We start from the raw sequence: 21,193 nt of genomic DNA, 5'->3' as shown, positions 1-21,193 counted from the left end.
ATTGTAGGGCAAAGCTAATGTAATGTAATACTATCTCTAGTCCTTAATATAAGAGTTAGTCGACTAATTTGAGTAGATTATTAAAATTAGTTAAGTTAGTTATTTGTAATAAATATGTATTATCTTTCCTAAAATAGCCGTACTAATTAAGTTTATTGGCTAGAACTACTATTATTATAAGGACTATATTAAAAAAAAAAATGAAAGACAGAATGGATTGGGATCTTATATTTAAAACTAAAATAAAAGTTAAATAAGTTCTTATATCAAGAGCCGAAGCTAGTATAAGTTTAGATAATAGTAGTGGTAATAATGATGATTATGATGTATGATATCATAGGATAATGGAAGGTGAGAAGCATGTGAAGGCAATAGTATTGGGGAGAATTGTGAATGATGCAAAGGCCCAAGGGATGGATTAGAATGAACGAAGCAAAGTCAAACCTAATCCGGACATTCTGTGGGGCCCACCTCTTCCCCCAACAACAACATCATTGGCCCCATTCTCATTTCTCACCCTCTCCCACTTCAACCCTTTTTCCCCCTACCCTTTTTTTTTTTTTTTTTTATTATTATTTTGTACACATTCCCCAAATTTTCCCCAAAAAAAAACTATTATTCCGTTCTATGAAAATACACAAATTTAAGAAACTTCCATTGATTTTGATGTTGGCCCTTATTTGTGGCCTTCACACTTCTCGAATTGAATCTTTTTCTTGGTGCAAAAAAGTTCAAATAAGTTGGATGCTGAGACTCACCAAAATCAAGACATGTCTCTAGGCTTTAAGAGTACTTATAGAGTTATTTATAGATCACCTACCAATAAAATTCTCATATTAACAGGAGAATTCAAACTTATAACTTTATGAGTTATGAGCAAACTCCTAATCAACTAAACTAATTTTTGTTGGTTGGAATGAATGAATCTTTCTTTTCATCCGAGGGAACATGCTAACGGGGCTCTTGTCACTCGGTGCTTTCCTCGTCTTGGGGCATTTGGCATTTGGAATCTCAGTCGTATGGGCCTAAAATCGAAAACTGGTGCTCAGCAAATTCGACGGAACTCTTGACAATGACAAGGGAAAATGTGGGCTGAAGATGAGCCCGAATGATAGCAGTACTGGGCCTCAACATATATTCTTGGGCCATAAAGCAAATGCTCGGCCCAATCCAAATATACGCAATGCTACCTCTTCCCTCACCCCCCCCCAAAAAAAAGAATGACGTATTTGATGTTTTGTTTTTAGGCGTGTTATATTGTTCATCAATTTGCATTTAAATTTATATTCTGTGATTAGTTTTTTTTAACCAAAATATTCTGTGAATAGTTTCACAATAATATTATAATATGTTTTTCAATGACAATTTTAGAGAATTCCTTTTGATAATTTGACCCCAAAAAAAAAAAACTTACTAAGCCATCTGAAAATTACATAAAAAGGTACTTTGAAAATATCTTCTACTTTATTAAAACCATGTTTTGGTAAAATTAGCCCTTAGTTTATTGCTTTTTGGTCGTGTTTTCAAATACGTCCTAATATTTTTGGCCAAAAAATTATACGTCCCAATATTGATAAAATGTCTAAACATTTTTTGATTAGATTACAAGCAACTTCTTTCTATTTATGAACAATTTATTTTGTTGCAACAGTCTTTTTACAACTGTTAAAAAAATAAAATGAAATAAAAAACTATAAAATGCCTAAGAAAACAAAAGGAAAGTTTTGATATAGTAAACCATGTCATTTTTTCCTCTTATATTCAACAAACTGAAACTTGCTCCCTACTAATTCTGTGAAAAAACAAACCTTTTAAAGCTATAGAAGACCTTAAGGCAATTACATTATGATGAGTCTGTTTCTGGGTTAATTTAAATCACCTTCCATCTGATCTCAACATGGATCACTCCATTCCTTGAATTAATTAGATTGTATTTATCATTAATCCGACCATTGTGCACAACATCATTCAGGTTAATCTCCACATGCCCCAATGATTCCTGCATTTCAATACACAGAATCAAACCTTTAAGGAGACTACTTATGAAGACAAGGTAGCGGTAGCAGCACCAGCAGTGACAATAATAATAATAATCAACAATGATTAATAATACCTTGGACAGAAAACTGAAAAAGGTCCTCCTACTCATTACTTCAATGTGTATCTTCTCATGTAGAGGAGCCTCCTCTAGCATAAATTCAAATTCTTCGTTCCACCTTGGGTCACGAGTTTTCCTCATCATCTGCAGAATTTCATTTACTGGGTAATCTTTCTTAAAATAAAAATCGGTATACCAACGATAAAATATAGACTAAAACAATCATATTATCAAACATGTTGATATACATGCCAGAGCTGAGGTTTACCTTAAAGGATATTAAGGTTCTTACATCAATAACAGTGATCAGTTTGATCTTTTCAAACATTTCGTAAACTTCCATTAAGGTACACAATGTCCTCCATACACTAAGTTCTCTAGTATGTTATCATAGCATATATAGAATCATACAACACTAAAACCGTTTAGTAACATTAATATCTCTTGCGTTTTGTAGAAGGTAGTGTATTATTTAAGATTTTCATGCATGATGAAACACTGAAAAGTTATCAAATAATTGATACAACTAAAAGAATGAGAACTAAAAATTTTCTGGTAGTATGTGAAATGTTATGCTTCTGTTCATATCTTAAATATCCTAATGCCGAATGCATGCGGGTTTACCTTTGTCTTTTTCCTTTCACCTCTAAAGAAAACCAGTGCGTATGGATTGTTGTGGCTTTTACCCTCAACCTCCTCAGCCTCCTGTATCAGAACAGAAAGCAAACCCGCTCCTTGGACATCATCATCAGATACTCTATCACTCCCATTTTCCAGATGCCCACCAAATTTGCTACTTTCTTCTCTGAAAGGAGCAAAAGTAAGGTCCACCACTATTTGACCTCTTGGCTTCTTATTTGGAGGCTCCGAGACATTTGTGTCCTTGAGTAAATCAAGTGTGAATTCCTTGCTCTCACAAGGCTTCAACAGCTTAAGTGGGATTAACTGCATCCCAAGCCTGTCATGTCCGCCTACCTATTAACAGTTCAATGAGAAGAACATCATGTGAATTATGTGTCATCAATGAACAATCAGTGAGCAAAATGGATACTAAATGCATCATGATAGTATGGAGATTCCAATACAATGTATTGCCAAAGCTAACATTCTCTGAAAGTTATCGTTTATGTGCACCAAGTCAACCCAGTCCTTTTTGGTTGGTAGATGTATGATTGAAAATTAAAAGAAGACAAGAAGATTCAATAAAAATGTCCAGTGATAAGCTGAATTCAGTCCCAAGTTTCCTTTACATAGGATCACAGGGTCACCATCCTTCTGAAAGGTGATTGCGTCCTGTTAGTCATATTATGTAAGCAAACAGTGACATAATTTGAAATGGGATATTGTCTGAATTTTTTCTATCATTTTTCTTCGTCAATATAAGTTTTTCTATTAAATTTTAATGCAGTAGATTAAAGATCAGTCAAACCTTATCCCAGTCGAAGACTTGCAACTGGAGAACCTGAGATTCAGGGTCCTTCACAACAAGCTTGAACTTCTCGTTCCACTCGGGATTCAAATTCCTCCTTTTGATGGTGGTTTTCTTTGCTGGAAGCTTGTCCCCAGAAAGACTGAGTTTGACATATGGATCAGAAGTCCCCAATAAATCCATCTTCAAAAGCTTCACTGCCCGAATCACATTCACATGTAATATCCCTACAGGCTTCTTTATTGCCACCCTATAGGCATATGGAAGAATAATTAGGAACTTCTTTTAAAAATCTTGATATTTTTACAAAGAGTGGCAGAAAGCTCAGAGATAAAACCTCAGCACGTTGTGGTGTATTTTAACCCCAAATACTGCTATTAATGTACTTGGAAACATATTTTATAATGTAACATTGCTCTAGTAAAGATATACACTACAAGCAATTCAGTACACCTCTTCCAACCATTGACAGTTGCAAAACATTATCAACCAAACAGAATAATGGTCTTAGAATCAACCGTACCAACTTCTTTTTAGGCTTTAGAAAAGAAGCAGGGGTCATTATTCATGTATTTCCCGAACTTGCATGATGAAGATATGGAGGTCCTTTGGACTTCCAGAAAATTTCTAATTTAAGCACACAAAACCGTATAGTTTCATCTAAACTTACGATGATTCATCAAGAATAGGAATCTCAAGAGTTTGAGGCCAGAGATAGAGGTTTGCAACTTGTTTTTTGATTGTTTCCTGTAAACAACTAGAGCAGTCAGTCTATCATGTCCAATTGTTTATGGCAACTATAAGTCTGTAAGTGCCAAAAACAAAATAAAAGTGAGCGACCAAAGAGTAACAATATGATGAGCACAAACACAATATTAGTGGTTCACCCCTTCTAGCAATACGTGCAAGGGACAAAAATAATCAAACAATCGACCATGGAACCATAGAATCTGTATGTCACAAAAAGCACCATAGAAATCTGCAACATTCCCAGAACTAATTTGCGTACTTAAATAAATTCATTGTTGTACGAAGCATAATACAAAAGGAAATCCTAATTCTTTTGTTTATTTGGCCAAAAGAAATTCTAATTCACTTCACAAGAAAATTATATTACTATATTTATTGTAAAAGATTTTTGAGAGAAATTGGGGGGGGGGGAAGATTGCAAGTCTGCAGTAAATAATTTAGTGTAAAACAACGTACAGAAAAAATAATTACCAGGGGAGCACCTGAACATATCTGTAAAGACCAGGAATTGACATGATGTCACCTCCTGATATTTTCATCCCGAAGTCTACATGAGGCTGCATATTAAATAAAACAATTACTGAATTATAGATAATCGGGCTTCTCATTGACCACATATATTAGTGGAAGCAAGAAATGAAACTGTGCTTGAACATAATGTTTCCTTTACCTTCTCCAATAATGACACGACAATGTTTGCAAAACATGGAAATGTAGGCACTAAAGGTTTTAAAGTTATCCGTGGTGCTGCAAATACTTGTAGCTCTACCACCTGAGGAGAGGCATCATCAGTTCCAGGAAGAACAGCATCAATTTTGTAGGAACCACAAAAAGCATTACCATTTAAGATTTGTGCCTGAAGGATGATCTGACCTGAACCTTGATCCGTGGAGACAACAACTTCAAAGCCACCACTACATTCTGATTGCCAGCCCATTTGATGATTGGTTCCATAATCAATTCATTTTCATTTGTCTCGAAGACTTTAATGCCTGCAGAATCACAAAATAGACGGTAAAAGACCATTAAACATGATGCTAGACTTTCATACCTCATAGGTTATGAGCATGAAAAAAAAAGATGCGCAAAATTTCTTTGAATCGTCTATTTCATTAGACAATAATAACACAAATTACTGTTTTTCTCATCAGCAGTTTTGTGTGTGTCTCACTCTCTGACGTGCATTTTTATCACTCCCACAAGGTATCCATGTCAAACATAAACATTTGTGGTCCTCCGATATGTGTCAAGTGTGCGGAGTAAATAAGGTTAAATAAGAATTCGAGTCAGATGATTTATGCTAAAAATGAGATCACATGTGCGTTGCCATGGGCATCACTTAATTATCTATTCAGTTCATTTGCTGTTTCTTAGCTCCAAAATGTATCACACTGAACTTAAGCATTCGTTAGATATGTGTTTTCCAGACCCTCAACACAAGTCCTGTCATTGGCATTGACAATCTACAAAAGCAACTATTTGCGTTCATAGTGGGATTGAAGAATATAAGATGAAGAATTCTTAGGGAGGAACTGAATAGCACAACAACAGTAGCACATATAAACCAAACTTTAAGAGTTGCCAGAAAATCTTACACAACAAGTAGACTTACCGCATATGGTAGGAGGAAGAGTACCAAGGCTTAAATTCTCAAATTCAATGCTTTTAATCTGATACTTCCCTATATATTCTGCAAATATTGGCTTAGCCATGCTTTCAATCATACGACATATTGCCTACACGTTAACAAATAAAAAACTCGGTGAAGAACAGAATAATTAGAGGATAAATCTTCCCATACAAATTACAGAAGTACCTTATCAAGTGAAGGCCACATATATAATAAAAATTTGTTCATCCAGTCCACCTGCGTAATCAAGCACAATATCATGAGGTCCATATGTAAAATTGCACAACCAAAATAAAATTTACATAGATTGCAGGGCTATACTAACTCGTTCATAATCGGGGCTCTTCATCCACAAAGGAATTTCGGAGAGAAGTTCTTGCAAAGCATTTGGGCCTAAATCGCTAATTGGAACGACCTCTGTTTCCTGTAACATCAAGCTTTTCATGTAATCATGCATGCCCACAAACAAAATTCTAAATGTACCTAAGCTCAGTTTCCGTCTCACTGATCACGAGAACCGGGTCGTAACCGGATACATTACAATGAAAAATGAACCAAAAAGTTACCTCCACTTCTTTGGGTTCGGAGTAAACGAAGAGGAAAAATCCCACCAAGAGACCGAGAGGAATTCCAATGGAGAAACCAAGAATGCCCAAGATACTGCTGATTAAACCCATTTAGTAGAAAAGCTCCGGAATGAAGAGAAATGAACGTGAGACTGATCAGAGAGAAATCCCCAATGAAAATGTGAAGGATTCAAGCGGGAGAAGAGAGAAGAGCGATGGAAACTATAAAGAAATTAAAAACAAAAAAGAATAATCGGGAACAACGCAACGAATAACAAGAATGGCACTAATGAAACCGCCTTTTTGTTTCACGGTTTCACTTCAAAAATTGCTCTTCTCAACTCATTAATGCCTGAGAGCCTATACTCTGTTTGTTTTAGTTTTCTGCCGATAAGGTTACTACTCTGTTTTGATCTAACAGTACAACGACGCCTCGGCCGTTGAAGTGATTACGCTACCCTTACCTTCGAAGAATATGCATTGTGGCCTGGATAGAAAATATATATATATATATATATTATTTAATTTAATACAATAAATGTATTTTCGTTCAAATTTAAAAGTATATAGTTTTTACCATTTTAATTATAAATCTTCTCAATCAAGAATATGAGGATCACAAATATAGAGATGAATTGTATTTAGAGTTAATCTCAATTCTATTATAAACCAAAGTATTCTCCTATTGAAAGTAATCCTATTCAAAACATTGTCGGGCACTAAATTATTACAAACCTAGGTTTGTCTTTAAGAATCGTATGCTAACTACATTGTTAGTGAAAATTATATATATATATATATATATGGATATTTCAATCAAAATAATATGATATTTACATGTAAGATCATATAAAAATGTTTATTCTTAAAAAGTCATACGTTTAACATGATTTTATAAGTCAAAGAGCATAATTTGAAAGCATAACATGAATAGTAGTATAATATAATATTTATTAAAGAGTATATACTCTTGGTTTTTTTCTTGAAAGCGAATTTCAATCCTCATTTCAAAGTCCACGTCATATGCAAGAAAATCCTTGAATTGAACAAAAATGCAAGAAAGCATGTCAAATTGATTTTCACTTTTCTGAGTAATAACCTTTTTCTTTGGGAAAACCTTAGCAATAAAATTTGGACTTTTCTTTCTTCTTTTTTTTTTTTAAAAAGGCATTGATTAGAAAATTGATCATACCCATCCGTATCCTCTCAGCTTCACACTCGTGTGGCTGAGATTGGACAATTTATTGCCACTGAGAAAGACATTTCAGCTTTAACAAATTATAAATATTACTCGTATTATTATTTTTTATAATTGGCCGTTATTATTTTTTCTGATGATAAAAATATAATAGATAAAAAGTATCTTCAGCTAATTTTCTAAGATGACAATCTCATATGCAATCGTTGGGTGTGAAATTCGGGAAAAAAAAATCCGTGGGAAAAAATTCTGATTTAAAATACTACCTCTAATCTTTAATATAAGAGCTAAATAATTAAGTTGTAAATGTTAAACAAAATTAGTTAAGTTAGTCATTTGTGATAAATGAGTATTATTTATAATAAATGAGTATTATTTTTTTTTAAAATACTTTTGTTAATCATATTTACTAGAATAAAAACTCTTTAATATATGCAATCACCATGAGAATTATATTGGGAAAAAGTGAATAAATATGAAAAATAAAATGAGTTGAGGTCTACAAATTAAATTTCTAGCTAGCTCTTATATTTAAGATTGGAGGTAGCATATCAACTTTATTTTTTTTATCTGTTTGAGGTATTATTAGACACTAAATATAAGCATCTATCTCAACAGATATTCGAAGCTTCCTCCGTCCCCTTATCAGCTTTTGAATCATATGAAAAAACAAAGGTAATAAATTTGGTAATATATATAAGCTTTTTTTTTCCCCTCCTTGAAGCACATTTATGATTTAGTTGTTGAACAAAATCTACCGGGTATTTTTTTTGTTTGATAATATCGCGCCTTTTTCAGTGTCGTGATCACTTGGGCAATAATGATTATAAACACCTATTTTCTTAATTAATTATAAACACCTCAATCAATCATACTAGTCCCGAGCTTAATTATTCAATTCCTCTTTCTAAGGGTTGGCCATCAATCCCTTTTTTAATTAAAAAAAAAGGCCATTAAATATTCACTGCCACTATGTTGAATTCAAACATTATCAGGGCTTTAAATAAGGCATTTCTTTTAAAACGTATTTTTATATTTACATAAACTCAAATTCAAAATTTTGTGCTTAAGAATAATGGGTCATAACTTATTTAAAGATCATTAACACATGTGAATTCTGTCGCCATTATGAAATTAAACTCATGTATTGTCTTAAGAAAAGCATTGCAAGTCAAATCTAATTCTTTTCAAATTAGAAACACCATAAGCAAATTTTTATGAAAAAATTAATTAGCCTATATAATTTATGCGCATGCTTAATGTGGTTCATATATTTCGGATATCCTTATTTGACTATTATATTTCAAATTCTTTTTTTTTAAATATTATATTTAAATCATAATTAATGAGTCAAATTAAATGGCGACGTGGACAAATCAAACAAGGCACCAAGGGATTTTGGTTTTTTATTTTATTTTTTGACCTGGAGGGATTTTGGTTGAAACCCTACGCCATAGGCATTCTCAATTCTCAGATGTGAACTTCCTTAATTAATTCATAACCTATTGTCAGGCCGATACGCACTAGAATATTTGTTGATCTACGACAGACAAATAATAAATAATATAATATATTATTTATATTTATAAAACTAACCTTAGCGATTAAGATTCATTTGTTTTTTTTAAAAGCAAATAAAGAGCTGTGTTTTGACTGGCGAGATTATGATGTTTGCGCGTAGCACTCTTCATTAGACGCCAAACCATATTCATTTCACATCTCCTTAATTAGTCTCAATTACACAAAACTATTTGCTCTTATCCTTAATATAAGATCTTATTTAACTTTTTATTTTAGTTCTAAATATAAACCTTAATCCACTTTGTTTATATTTATGTATTTTCTAAGATAGTTCTTCTAATAATAATAGTTTTAGCCAATATATTTGACTAGCAAGGATATTTTAGGAAAGACAACACCTATTTATTATAAATAATTAACTTAATTTATTTTCTTAATCTACTCAAATTAATTACCTAGCTTTTATATTAAGAACGGAGATAGTATTTTTAAAAATACATTAAAATGCTTATTAACCTGCCGAAATGGCTTAATTAAGTACTACCTCCCTTTGTTAATATAATATTTCATTTAATTTTTATTTGATTCTAAATATAAGATTATAATATATTTTATCTCTCATATTTATATGTTTTCTAAGGTAGTTTTTCTAATAATAATAGTTCTAACCAATATACTTGATTAGCGAGGACATTTTAGGAAAAAAACACCTATTTATTAAATAACTAGTTTAACTTATTTTTTTAATCTATTTAAACTATTCAACTAGTTATTATATTTATTATCGGAGGTTGTATCATCCTTCTCATCAATCTTGGCCGTAGAATTTATTAGGCTTCTGTTAAGGTTGAATACAAATTCTGCATTCTAATTATAGACCCTATTGTTTGATTTTTTTCAGGACTTTTTTTTAATTAAAGAGATCACACTAGCGGCCAGAAATCATAAGCGAAATTGTCCAATTGTGATGAACTTCGTTAACTCCTTTTTTTTTTTTTTTTTGCCAACGATGAACTTTGTTAATTAAAAGGAGCCATTGATACCTATTTTTCATGAAATTTCTCAACTTGTTCCTTTTCCTTTGAGACAAAGTATACTACTGCGTACTCTTGATCCACAACAAAATAATGTTCAATATTTAATAAAAAATAGTAATTTTTTAAAAAAATATCATTTTGTGATTTGAAATATAATAATGATAAAGACAAACGATAACATCAAACATCACAAATATCACATAGCTTAGTCTCCAAAAAAAAATGTTACATAGTTTTTTTTTGTTGAGCCCATAGTATTCACCACTGATAATAGTGACCAATCTTAGTGCACCAACGGATAAAAGTTGGTCTAGTTGGTAAGGAGTCAACTCATAACTCACAAGGTCAGGAGTCTAAATCCCGTTGTCGATATGAGAACCTTGTTGTTGAGTGACTTGTAAGTGTCTCTGTAAACGCTTTCTGAGTTTGGAAGCATATTCTGGCCCTGATAAACCCTGAAACCTAACTTACCTAAACTTTTGTTTACCAAAAAATAATTTCACCGCACCATAAACTTTTGAAAATGTTTGGTGCTGACGGACCTCTTCATATATATACTCCTCTAAATCCTAAATATAAGACTCTTTGTATAGTGTAAATTACACTATAAAAGAGTTTTATATTTAGACCGGAAGAATACTATTTATTCTTTATACAACAGGCAACTTCTGATAAACAAATACGGATTACCATAAACAAAACGATGCGATTTCGAAATTATCGCCATAACAAGACCGTTGGGTGCTCTAACTAGGTCCGTAATACAACGACGATAATTAAAAAAGAGTCCAAGTTGGAGTTCAAAATTTATACACACACCCGGGACAAAAGGAAAAGAATTAAAAAAGACAGTAAAACCATCGACAAATCCACGTATATTGAGTATCTGAAATGGATATATACTACTAATACTTAATATAAAAACTAGTTTGACTTTCAATTTGGTCCTAAATATAAAACTTACTTTTTTTGTCTTTCATATTTATTTATTTTTTCAAATTAGTTATTATAATAGTTGTACATGTTAAAGATTCTATCAAATGATAGTTCTAATTAATACACATGATTAAAAAGACAATACCTATTTATTATAAATAACTAACTTAACAAGCTTTCTTAATCTATTCAAATTAGTCAGCTAACTGTTATATTAAAGACTGAATGTAGTATATACTTACAAAGAACATTAACTTCAATTTTATTAGTTGCAACAAAACTTGCCGTAAGGACACCTCTACTGTGTTTCACCTCACCTAATTCTTAATTTAATCGAAAACCGATTATAATAAACATGTTTTGGAGTGTGAACGCTTTTAAAAAGAGAGGAATCTATGGTTTATTGAAATGATAAATTAAACTTTGAATATTTTATAGAGTACTTAATCTAGAGAAGATTAAATTATTAATAACAAGATATGTACGTAGATAAAAGGAGAACTAATAGAAAAGTAAGAATTTAAACACTTAAGCGCCCATGCAACTTAAATCCTTTTAGAAGACAACGTTAAAGAGTGTACATAAACTAATTAAAACTCTCTATGAACTTTTTATGTACACATAGCTGGGCTCTCTCTCTCTCTCTCTCTCTCTACACACGCACATATTTAATTAGTTTACAATAACATATGGATGATTAGAAACTAATGTCGTAACCAATGAATTTTTGTGTGGTTGATAAGGATGCAATTCATAGATCATAAAAAGTGATGAGTTTATATTCCATTATTAATGTGGGGATCTTATCAGTATATAAAATAATTGTGGTGGGTTAGACTTTACTGCACCTTTGATTCTCTGTTTCCATTTAATTTGTTCATGTGATAGTGCGTGTTTTTTCTAAGCATATGCATCAGAAACCTCGTACGTTATTCCAGCTTGACAAGTTCCTGAAAAGCACTTTTATAATTAAATTATTATGTATACATTCCAGTTGGATATAATATATAACAGCAAATTGAAGAGCTTTTGGTTGAAAAGATGACGCCATAGCCATTGGCCAATATGAACCTACGTTATTCCATTGCGTTTTATTGTGGTGATACCAACCTTAGCAATTAAGATATATTACCTCTGATCCTTAACATAAGAGCTAGTTGACTAATTTAAGTAGGTTAAAAATTAGTTAAATTAGTTATTTGTAACAAATAGGTGTTGTTTTCCTAAAATATCCTTGCTAATCAAGTGTATTAACTAGAACTACTATTATTACAATGACTATTTAGAAAAAAATAAATAAATATAGAAAACAAAGTATATAAGGATCTTATATTTAATATTAAAATAAAAATTAAACGAGTTCTTATATTAAGGACCGGGAAATAGTATAACATTAAAATCAGCATTATAAAATGGTATTATTCATTCATTTTTGAAAAAGGACCGGGATTAATTTTGGTTATGTACAGATGATTATGACATTTGCATGGCAGGCCCCAAATGGCACGCTATTTAAGAAATTTCTCTGCCTTGTTCCTTTCCTTCCAAACAAAAATAAAGTTTGCCAGCATCCATTCACAAAATAAATATCAATATATCAGCCTCCGTAATATATATATATATATATATTATAATGTATTGCATAATACAAAAGCTTAATTATCATGGTAGACGTTTAGAATTATTATTTAAATGTTTCAACGGCTCAAATATATTAAGGACCCGAGGTAGTATTTATACAAAATGAAACTTGATGTAAGCTTGTACGACGTATAGTATTAAAAAAGAATCATATATTATTATTATTATTATTATTATTATTATTATTATATATGACAAATTGATATAGAAGTTTAAGTATTCCTTATGAAGGGTACAACTAATAGGGACAAAACCTAAAACAAAAATAAAGAAAAGCTATGTTGCATCGGAAGGCTCAATTCAATATTGAAATGAAAAGGAACGTTAACTTTTAGTTGGAAGTTGCTGAAAGAAGGATCGGACTTGTCTTTTACACTTTAATTTATTTACAGTTAATTCCTAATCGAATAGAGCAAGGTGCTGCAGTATGAACGCGCTCAAAACGAGATTAATTAATGAATAATATATTTTACCGTCCTAAACATAAAACTCATTTCATAGTATAAATTACGTTATAAAGTAAATTTAATATTTAGAATCAGAAGAATAATATAAAAAGACAAATATTATTAATATAAAAAGATCATAATACAGAGTTAGTGCATCATTCCCTCTAATTCTGTTATTTACAAGAGACACTTTTTTCAAAAGACATGTTCTTTTTTTTTTCCCCTCATAGGAGGTATTTTGGAGATCTTTAGACATTTACTACTTTTTTTCATATTTATTCTTAATTAATTACATTTCTTTCTTGTCTCCTTTCTACTTATTCTCTCTTAGCCGCATTTTTCACAAATAAGGGTATTTTTGAAAATAAATTGTACTTTTTGCATATTTATTGCTTCCAATTAATTGTAGTATTTTTTAATCATGTGCATTGTAACTATTTTTTAATGAAAACTCCTTTACCATGTGTAATTAATAAGAATACTTTAAATAAAACATTATAAATTTAGAGGATAAAATGAATTGAAATCTTAAATTTAGAATTAAAATAAATCTTTTACTTAACTCCAATATTTAAGACAACTGACAAGAGGTAGTATTATATAGATTCTGACACAAGGAATATGTGAATTTTCATGGACTTAGATATTAAAAGAATTATATGCGAAATCGTCTATTCCTTTAATCCTAAATGGGTGAGATATTAAAAGAATTATATGTCAAATTGTCTATTCCTCTAATCCTAAATATGAGAGCTAGTGACGGAGTTGGTTCTAATTCTAAATATAAGGTATTAATTCATTTTATTTTTTATATCTATGATTTTCCAAAAACTAAGTTTTATCTAACTTATAAACTAATATATAATCTAACATTGTATACGTATTTTAAAGAGGTTATCATGTCACATTTATTATATAATTAAATAATTTATTTAAGAAAAAAAATCATAAAAAAAGACCTTGAAAATAAAAAGAACTATATACAAGGACCTATTCACAAAAATTGTTGTTATTTGCTTATCAATTCAATTGTTATCAAAACCCATACTAATATTGTAATGGGTTCCTATTTGCAATTGTTCTATTTTCAAAGTCTTTTTTTACGATTTTCTCTTTATTTAATTTATTTAAATTAATTAAACAGTTCCTTAAGTTAATATACTACTCCTCCGGTCCTTAATGTAAGACCCATTTGACTAATTTGATTAGATTAAGGAAGTTAGGTAAGTTAGTTAATTATAAGAAAAGTGACACATTTTTCCTAAAACACCATAATCATCTTTTTTAATACCTCCTCTCCCTCTTTATTTAATTATGGTTGAGGGAGTGTCTATAGGGGTAATTTAGAGAAAATTGATAAATATGATAAATGGGTCTTATATTAGGACCAAAACCAACTCAAGAATTGAATCCTATATTAAGGACCGGAGGAGTATTCTGTTTTTAATTATAAGATCTTGTTTATAAATTACAAACGTGGTTAATTAACTAGTCACTTTCTTCCATCTTTCGTGACTCATTTTCCAATTGGATGTCACTAGGCTAGCTTTTTGGTTAACACATAGTGCATTGTCGAATATTCTGGAATTATGGACCATTACATAAAACTGAATAATAAACCCCAGGATAAATACTCATAAATGTGCATTTCCCAGAATACCGTTTGCGCTGTCGTTTAGCCTAATTATGTCTTTTATCCTTGTAAATTTAAATGATATTCAGTTCAGTCCTTATGTTTATGCTCAAGGAATATTACCCTTAGTTTTCCTTTTAGAAAAGGGACAACATTATCCTTCTTCTTTAGTTTTTCTTAGAAATCGATGGGTCTGTACTCACGAACGGTGACAGCAGCTGGGGAGGTGTGGTGTGGGATGGAAATCACAATTGGAGTGTGGGTTTTGGTTGTAAGCTCTCATCGGTGCAGCCAACCATCGTGGAGCTGTTGGGAGTAATTTATGGTTTGCACATACGTTGGAAAAGGGGCTTGAAAAAAGTGATTATTATTACTGATTGCGTTCATGTGATCAACTTTTTAGGTAGGGGATGTGATAAAAGATCACCCTTACAAGGATATAGCGGATGGTGCTAGGTTGATTTTTCACAGGAATTGGCAAGTGGGGATTAATCATGTGGGTAGAGATAGGAACAAGTCTGCGGATATGTTGGTTAAATCCGCTCATAGATCACAGGATATTTTTTGTATCTTTGATCATCCCCACCTCTTACCCGGGAGGAGGAGGAGGATGATGAGAGAGACTAGGAGTCTTTTCCTTCTAGTTTCTGTTGTGTAACTTTTTTTTTAAGTTGTATACAGTTATCATTCCCAAAAAAAAAACATTATCCTTCCATCTAAATAAACCTATCAAGCTCTAATATTTGTATGAAACAACAACCCCCAAGTCCCCGACACATTTTTGTTATTTCATGTATGACTTCTTTTTCTTCTTAATTACCACATACCAAATTAAGATATGAAAAATGAATATTCACTATTCAGTTTGATTATTTTAATTTAATGGTTCAATTGAATTAATTTAAAAATCTATATCGAAGGACTCTGTTGGGGGAAAAAATTTGGGTACAGACTCTGTTGAAAAATGCGCCTCTTTTACAATGCGGTTTCTTCGGCCCACTCTCAAAAAAGGGCCCATTACCACAAATGAAAATATCCCAACTAGTTGGAGCCCACTAGTCCTGCCATCAATAAGGTGAGTTTATACTACACAATTATAAAAATTCATTTAAGGGTTAATGCGCAAATTTACTTCGGAAGTTTGCATTTAGGAGTGCTGAATATCTGAAAGTATTTTTTGGCTCAACGTCATCTTGGAAGTTTTCAAATCATAGCAATGTCGCCATTATCCAGGTTAAGTTTGACCATTAGTTGATCAATTATGCTGAGTTGGTATGTCTATGTGTCGTCCACGTCTTTTTTTTTTGGGTTAAATGTAAATTTGTTCCAGAAGTTTTTACTCAGAAGCATTGGATATTTGGAAGTTTCAAATTATAGCAATGTTGCCCTGCCTGTTATCCATGTTAAATTTGACCATTAGCTAACCAAATATGCTGAGCTGGTATGTCCACGTGTGACTCACTTCATTTTTTTTCTCAAGTTATCCACTTCATTTCTAGTTTATAACCCTAGTGCCATTTTTCCCACACAAAAACAACTCTTTTCATCCCTCTATTATTCCATCATTCGCTTTTAGATTAGTACTTTTTGTAAGAACAAAAGTAGTATAAAAATATAATAAATAATATACGTAGAGAAGATACTCGAGAATTCTTAAAAGATGTAAACGATAAGGACGATTTTGAGAATAATCACAAGCTTGGAAAGTATAGAAGCAGTGATTTTGCAGAATTAATGCTAAATCCTCCCCCTAAAAAAACAATGAAGTGGATATATCACACAGATCTACTAGCTCAACATATTTGGTTAATTAATGATCAAATTTAACATGGATAACAATTAGGGTAATATTACTACAATTTGAAAACTTTCAGATATCCAGCGCTCCTGAGTAAAAACTTTCAGGGTAAATTTGCACTTAACTTAGAAAGAAAAATGACGTGGATGATAAGTAGACATGCCAACTCAGCATAATTCGTCAACTAAGGTCAAACTTAACCTAAATAACTGTCAAGGTGACATTATTACGATTTGAAAAACTTCAAGAGCGATATTGAGTCAAAAAATACTTCTGAATATCCAATGCTCCTAAGTACAAACTTTCGGGACAATTTACACCTTAACCTATTAATTTAATCAATAAAGCAGTTTTTTACCTCCATAGTAAGGGTTTTGGTGAAATTAGATTATTTTCAAATCTTCGTAGCCTTGATTTGCCAAGCGCAAATGACTTCTAACATCTTTTATATATACATATACATACATATAAAAACACACAATGTCCATCCTAGGGATTTATATTTATAACTCACCTGCTTTTTAGAGATTATAATTAACATCGTATGTGATGCATTTATAGATCCACATCAGTTATTCAATTGTTTACTTTTATTCAATTCTCAAAACATAGGGGCATTTTTAGCCTAAAACGAAATCAACATAAAATTTTAAAAAAGTAAAGGAAAGCTTACTTTTCACATTTAAAATGCATGGTAAGTAATTAAAGTCAAGCATAAGTTTTATTTAAATTATTATTTACTATCAAATTGACTGTTTAAAAATTATATCTATTCTGCATTTTCTCCATCTCAACTAGTTTTTTAAAAAAATAATACGGACCATTTAAAAATCAATTATTTTAAAATATTTTTGACTACGCACCCGCACACGTAACCTATAAATTGAAGGCCTGAACTAAATTAAACATATATGGAGTTATAATTTGCATAATAATCTGTATAACCGAATGATGATCAATGACGCCCTTGATATAACCCCTCTAATATTAATTAGTAATATAAACTCATATTCATGAACGTAACTCATTTTATAATTCCTCTCTATATATTATCTAGTTCTCTCTCTAGCCACCTCGACTGAGCTAGAAATCAAAGTAAAAGCTGTAATCTTTGAGGTGATTTAAGATGGAAATCAAAGTGACTTCAAGAGAAATCATCAAGCCATCCAAACCCACTTCTCCAGAAAACAAAACCTTCAAGCTTTGTTCCTTCGACATCCTCCACCGTAACACTTACATCCCTGTAATCTTATTCTACCCCACCTTCACAAACCCCAATAACATTCTCAAACACTCGCTTTCGGAAACCCTAACCATCTTCTACCCTCTCGCCGGCCGACGAAACGACCTCGTTTCCGTCTCCTGCAACGACGAAGGAGCCGTCTATTATGAAGCCACCGTGAACACTTCCATCTCCGACTTCCTGAACCCACCAAAAACAGAATATCTAAACCAGCTTCTTCCATGCGAGCCGTGCAAGATTCATCCACCGGGATCGTTGCCTCATTTGCTGGTTCAAGTTAACACTTTCGAGTGTGGCGGTGTGGCCATTGGGGTGTGTAATCTTCATACCATCATGGATGCTTGCTCGTGCCGTGTCTTGTTGAAGACTTGGTCGGCGATTTGTCGGAATAAAAGAGAAGACATCGAGTGGCCGGATTTTGATTCTGCATTTGCCGTGTTCCCTCCCATAGATTTTTCCCGTGTGCGTGCCGGCCTTGTTTCTTCTTCCTCAAAAGTTGAAGCCAATTGCACCATAAGAAGGTGATTTCGTAACAAGCTTAATAAATTTTTTGCCAATAGAAAGTTTAAGCCAGTTAATCACTAGTTTTAGTAGAAAGGGCTTTGGATGTTTAAACATAAGTTCTCGAGTTTAAGCTCATATAGATGCAGAAAACACTTTTAGCTAGAAGAACTAACTCTAATTTTACTTAATAATACTCTGACTCCTTCAGATAGTTACATAAAAAGAGAGAGAGAGAGAGAGAAAGTGAGTGATAGCACGCCTCTGGCTAAAGAAAACAGGTATATGTTTATAAATAGCTCATCAACAAAATTCTTATATTAGTGGCAGTTGGGTTTGAAGCTATGATCTCATATATTATGAGCCAAAATCCTTATTAACTGTATTGAATTTTCTTGATAACAATCTCGAATATTAACTGGATACATTTTTTATGAGCTGAATTGATATATATATATATATATATATATATATGACATATCAGTTTTATTTTCCAGATTCGTGTTCACTGAGGAGGCCATGAATAACCTGAGAAACAAAGTAAAAGATGATGATGATGGAGGTTTACCGAATCCTACACGTTACCAAGTGCTGTCTTCTTTCATCTCCAAGCACATGATCCTTGCATATAAAAGCAAAGGCATAATATCTTTGGTATTACTAATGCACATAGTGGACGCGAGAAGAAAAAGGGGCGACCCTTTATCCAGTAACTCCATGGGAAACCTGCACTGGCCAGTGATGATACCCTATGACAAGGCCAATTACACAGACGATATCAGTCTCAATGACTTAGTGAAAATCACGAGACAGAATATAGGAAGCGTCAATAAGGACTTGTTCTTGAGGATTCAAAGAGACCCTAATTTTCTGCTGAGTGCTGAGTGTGGAGGGATGTTGATGGAAGGGATAGAGGAGAAGAAGCCAATTCCACTTGTGTTCTCAAGTTGGTGTAATTTGGGGTTCGATGAGATGGATTTTGGATGGGGCAAGCCACTGTGGGTGGGTTTCAGAGGAGGAACACAGGAAACAGTTCCTAATAGTGTTATTCTGATTGATACAAGCCAAGGAATTGAGGCTTGGATCACTATGCCAGAAGAATATCTGGCTGTCTTACAGAAAGATGAGGACTTTCTCAGATATGCATTGCTTAATCCTACAGTTTCGTCATAATAGGCATTTATAGATTTCTACAGTAATAAATCGATTGACTATAATGCAGATTTTCTTATAAAGTTTAAGGTTATTGTTAGAAAAAAAATAAGTTTGGGGTTGACGACCTTGTGGTTAGTGGCATGGAAACTCTTTTGCAAGTGGGAGGCTATAACGTGCATCGATTCCATCTGTAATTTCATGCCATAAATTGATGATTTTAATAAATAAAGCTTTCATTTTGATGGGTATTTATCAGTTTTTTCAGTACTAAATTGATTGATTGTAATTGAGGGGGATGGAGATTGGGGGATATAATGAAGTATGAAAAGATAGAGTGTGATGGTAAGATTTAGAGATTACATTTTAAGGTGTGGAATTGGGATTATTATAAAGTTTATGGTTTGACCTTTATTGCTTCATTTTGATTACAAATTAAATAAAATTCCTAATTGAATTTTTAGATCCCTGAATTGCTATAATGTCGAGTTTGTGACTTGGTCTTGATCAGATAGATACATATAAATGGTGATTATACTATTTTGAGAAAATCATACACAAGGACTGCAAAAGATTGACAATTTATAAATTAAAATATCAAAATAGTGAAATTCAATTTAAACACCATAATCCTTAATTGTAAATAAAAAAGTTTCCTGTGGTTAAACTTTTTCCCAAAAGAAAAAAAAGAAAAAGGCTTGCCACGGGCCGACTTATTTCTTTGGCAAAGTTATTTTTTTAGATTATAATTAAGGACTATGATCGGTAATTGAAATTTCAATAATTGGGGGTTCTAAATTATGATTATCAGTCATTTGTGATCTTCATTTATCGTTTTTCCTGCCATTTTTTGGGACTCAAATATTGGGCCATCATACTACTCCTTAACTTGTCTTCAAATGGGCCTTCTGAATTATTCTCAGATCAAAAGCCCATTTTTACGCAAAATGTTAATGATAAGCCGATGGTGGCTTCGCTGAGAGGTCCCTGCCAACACTTGGGGGGGGGGACTTTTACGTAAATTAAAATAAAATTTCTCTAGCATTCTTAATCAAATTTCATAAAATTACTTTTAAAAATTTAATTCAAACATTTTTTTTAAAGTAGAGAAAAAACTATCTTCATATATTTACTTTATATTCCATAAATTACGATGGAAAAACTGCTTTTCAAAGCTTTAATCCCCATTCCAAACAAGCCCATAATCATCTAAAATTATTGTGAAAGGTTATTCACATACAAGATATAAATTTGATCAAGGAAAAAAATATATATAAATTTAATTTTAAATTTTTATAATTTTGCAGTCTTTTGGCTCCTTCGTTTTCTTTTTTTGGTGTTTTTTTCTGTTTTTTTAAATCTCAGCTTTCTTTCTTGGTCTGAGGCTCTACATTATGAAGCATGAAAAAAATTGTACCTTTAGTTCTTAATATAAAAGATCGTTTGACTTTTATTTTAGTCTTAAATATAAAATTTTAACTCACTTTATCTATCATATTTTTTTTCCTAAGGTAATCCTTATAAGAGTGATAGTTTTAACTAATACATTTGATTAGTAAGGATTTTTAAAAAAGACAACACCTATTTATTACAAATAACTGATTTAACTAA

At 31.9% G+C, this 21,193-nt stretch overlaps 3 protein-coding genes across 3 annotated transcripts; 2 read left to right on the top strand and 1 right to left on the bottom strand.

Annotated features, from left to right (window-relative positions):
- Window positions 1-1,597: 1,597 nt before the first annotated feature.
- On the bottom strand, window positions 1,598-6,584 carry LOC114730654 (synaptotagmin-3). Its single transcript, XM_028917761.1, has 12 exons — window positions 6,474-6,584; window positions 6,233-6,331; window positions 6,094-6,144; window positions 5,890-6,013; window positions 5,151-5,269; window positions 4,948-5,049; window positions 4,760-4,834; window positions 4,198-4,274; window positions 3,528-3,777; window positions 2,723-3,073; window positions 2,114-2,242; window positions 1,598-1,999 (listed from the first exon to the last, which is right to left on the bottom strand). Exons 1-12 carry the CDS (start codon window positions 6,582-6,584, stop codon window positions 1,871-1,873), a joined length of 1,617 nt encoding a protein of 538 aa, XP_028773594.1. The 3' UTR covers window positions 1,598-1,870.
- An 11,228-nt stretch (window positions 6,585-17,812) lies between these two features.
- On the top strand, window positions 17,813-18,454 carry LOC114730660 (vinorine synthase-like). Its single transcript, XM_028917767.1, has one exon. The coding sequence runs from the start codon at window positions 17,813-17,815 to the stop codon at window positions 18,452-18,454; it is 642 nt and encodes a 213-aa protein (XP_028773600.1).
- A 495-nt stretch (window positions 18,455-18,949) lies between these two features.
- On the top strand, window positions 18,950-19,603 carry LOC114730659 (BAHD acyltransferase BIA1-like). The gene has a single exon (XM_028917766.1). It carries the CDS (start codon window positions 18,950-18,952, stop codon window positions 19,601-19,603), a length of 654 nt encoding a protein of 217 aa, XP_028773599.1.
- Window positions 19,604-21,193: the final 1,590 nt, after the last annotated feature.

The sequence above is a fragment of the Neltuma alba genome, unplaced genomic scaffold (assembly GCF_004799145.2).
Source record: "Neltuma alba isolate B1F8T4 unplaced genomic scaffold, ASM479914v2 tig00012753_pilon, whole genome shotgun sequence".
NCBI lineage: Eukaryota > Viridiplantae > Streptophyta > Magnoliopsida > Fabales > Fabaceae > Neltuma > Neltuma alba.
The sequence above is the reverse complement of the archived record's forward strand: the minus strand, read 5'-3'. Positions and strand labels throughout refer to the sequence as shown.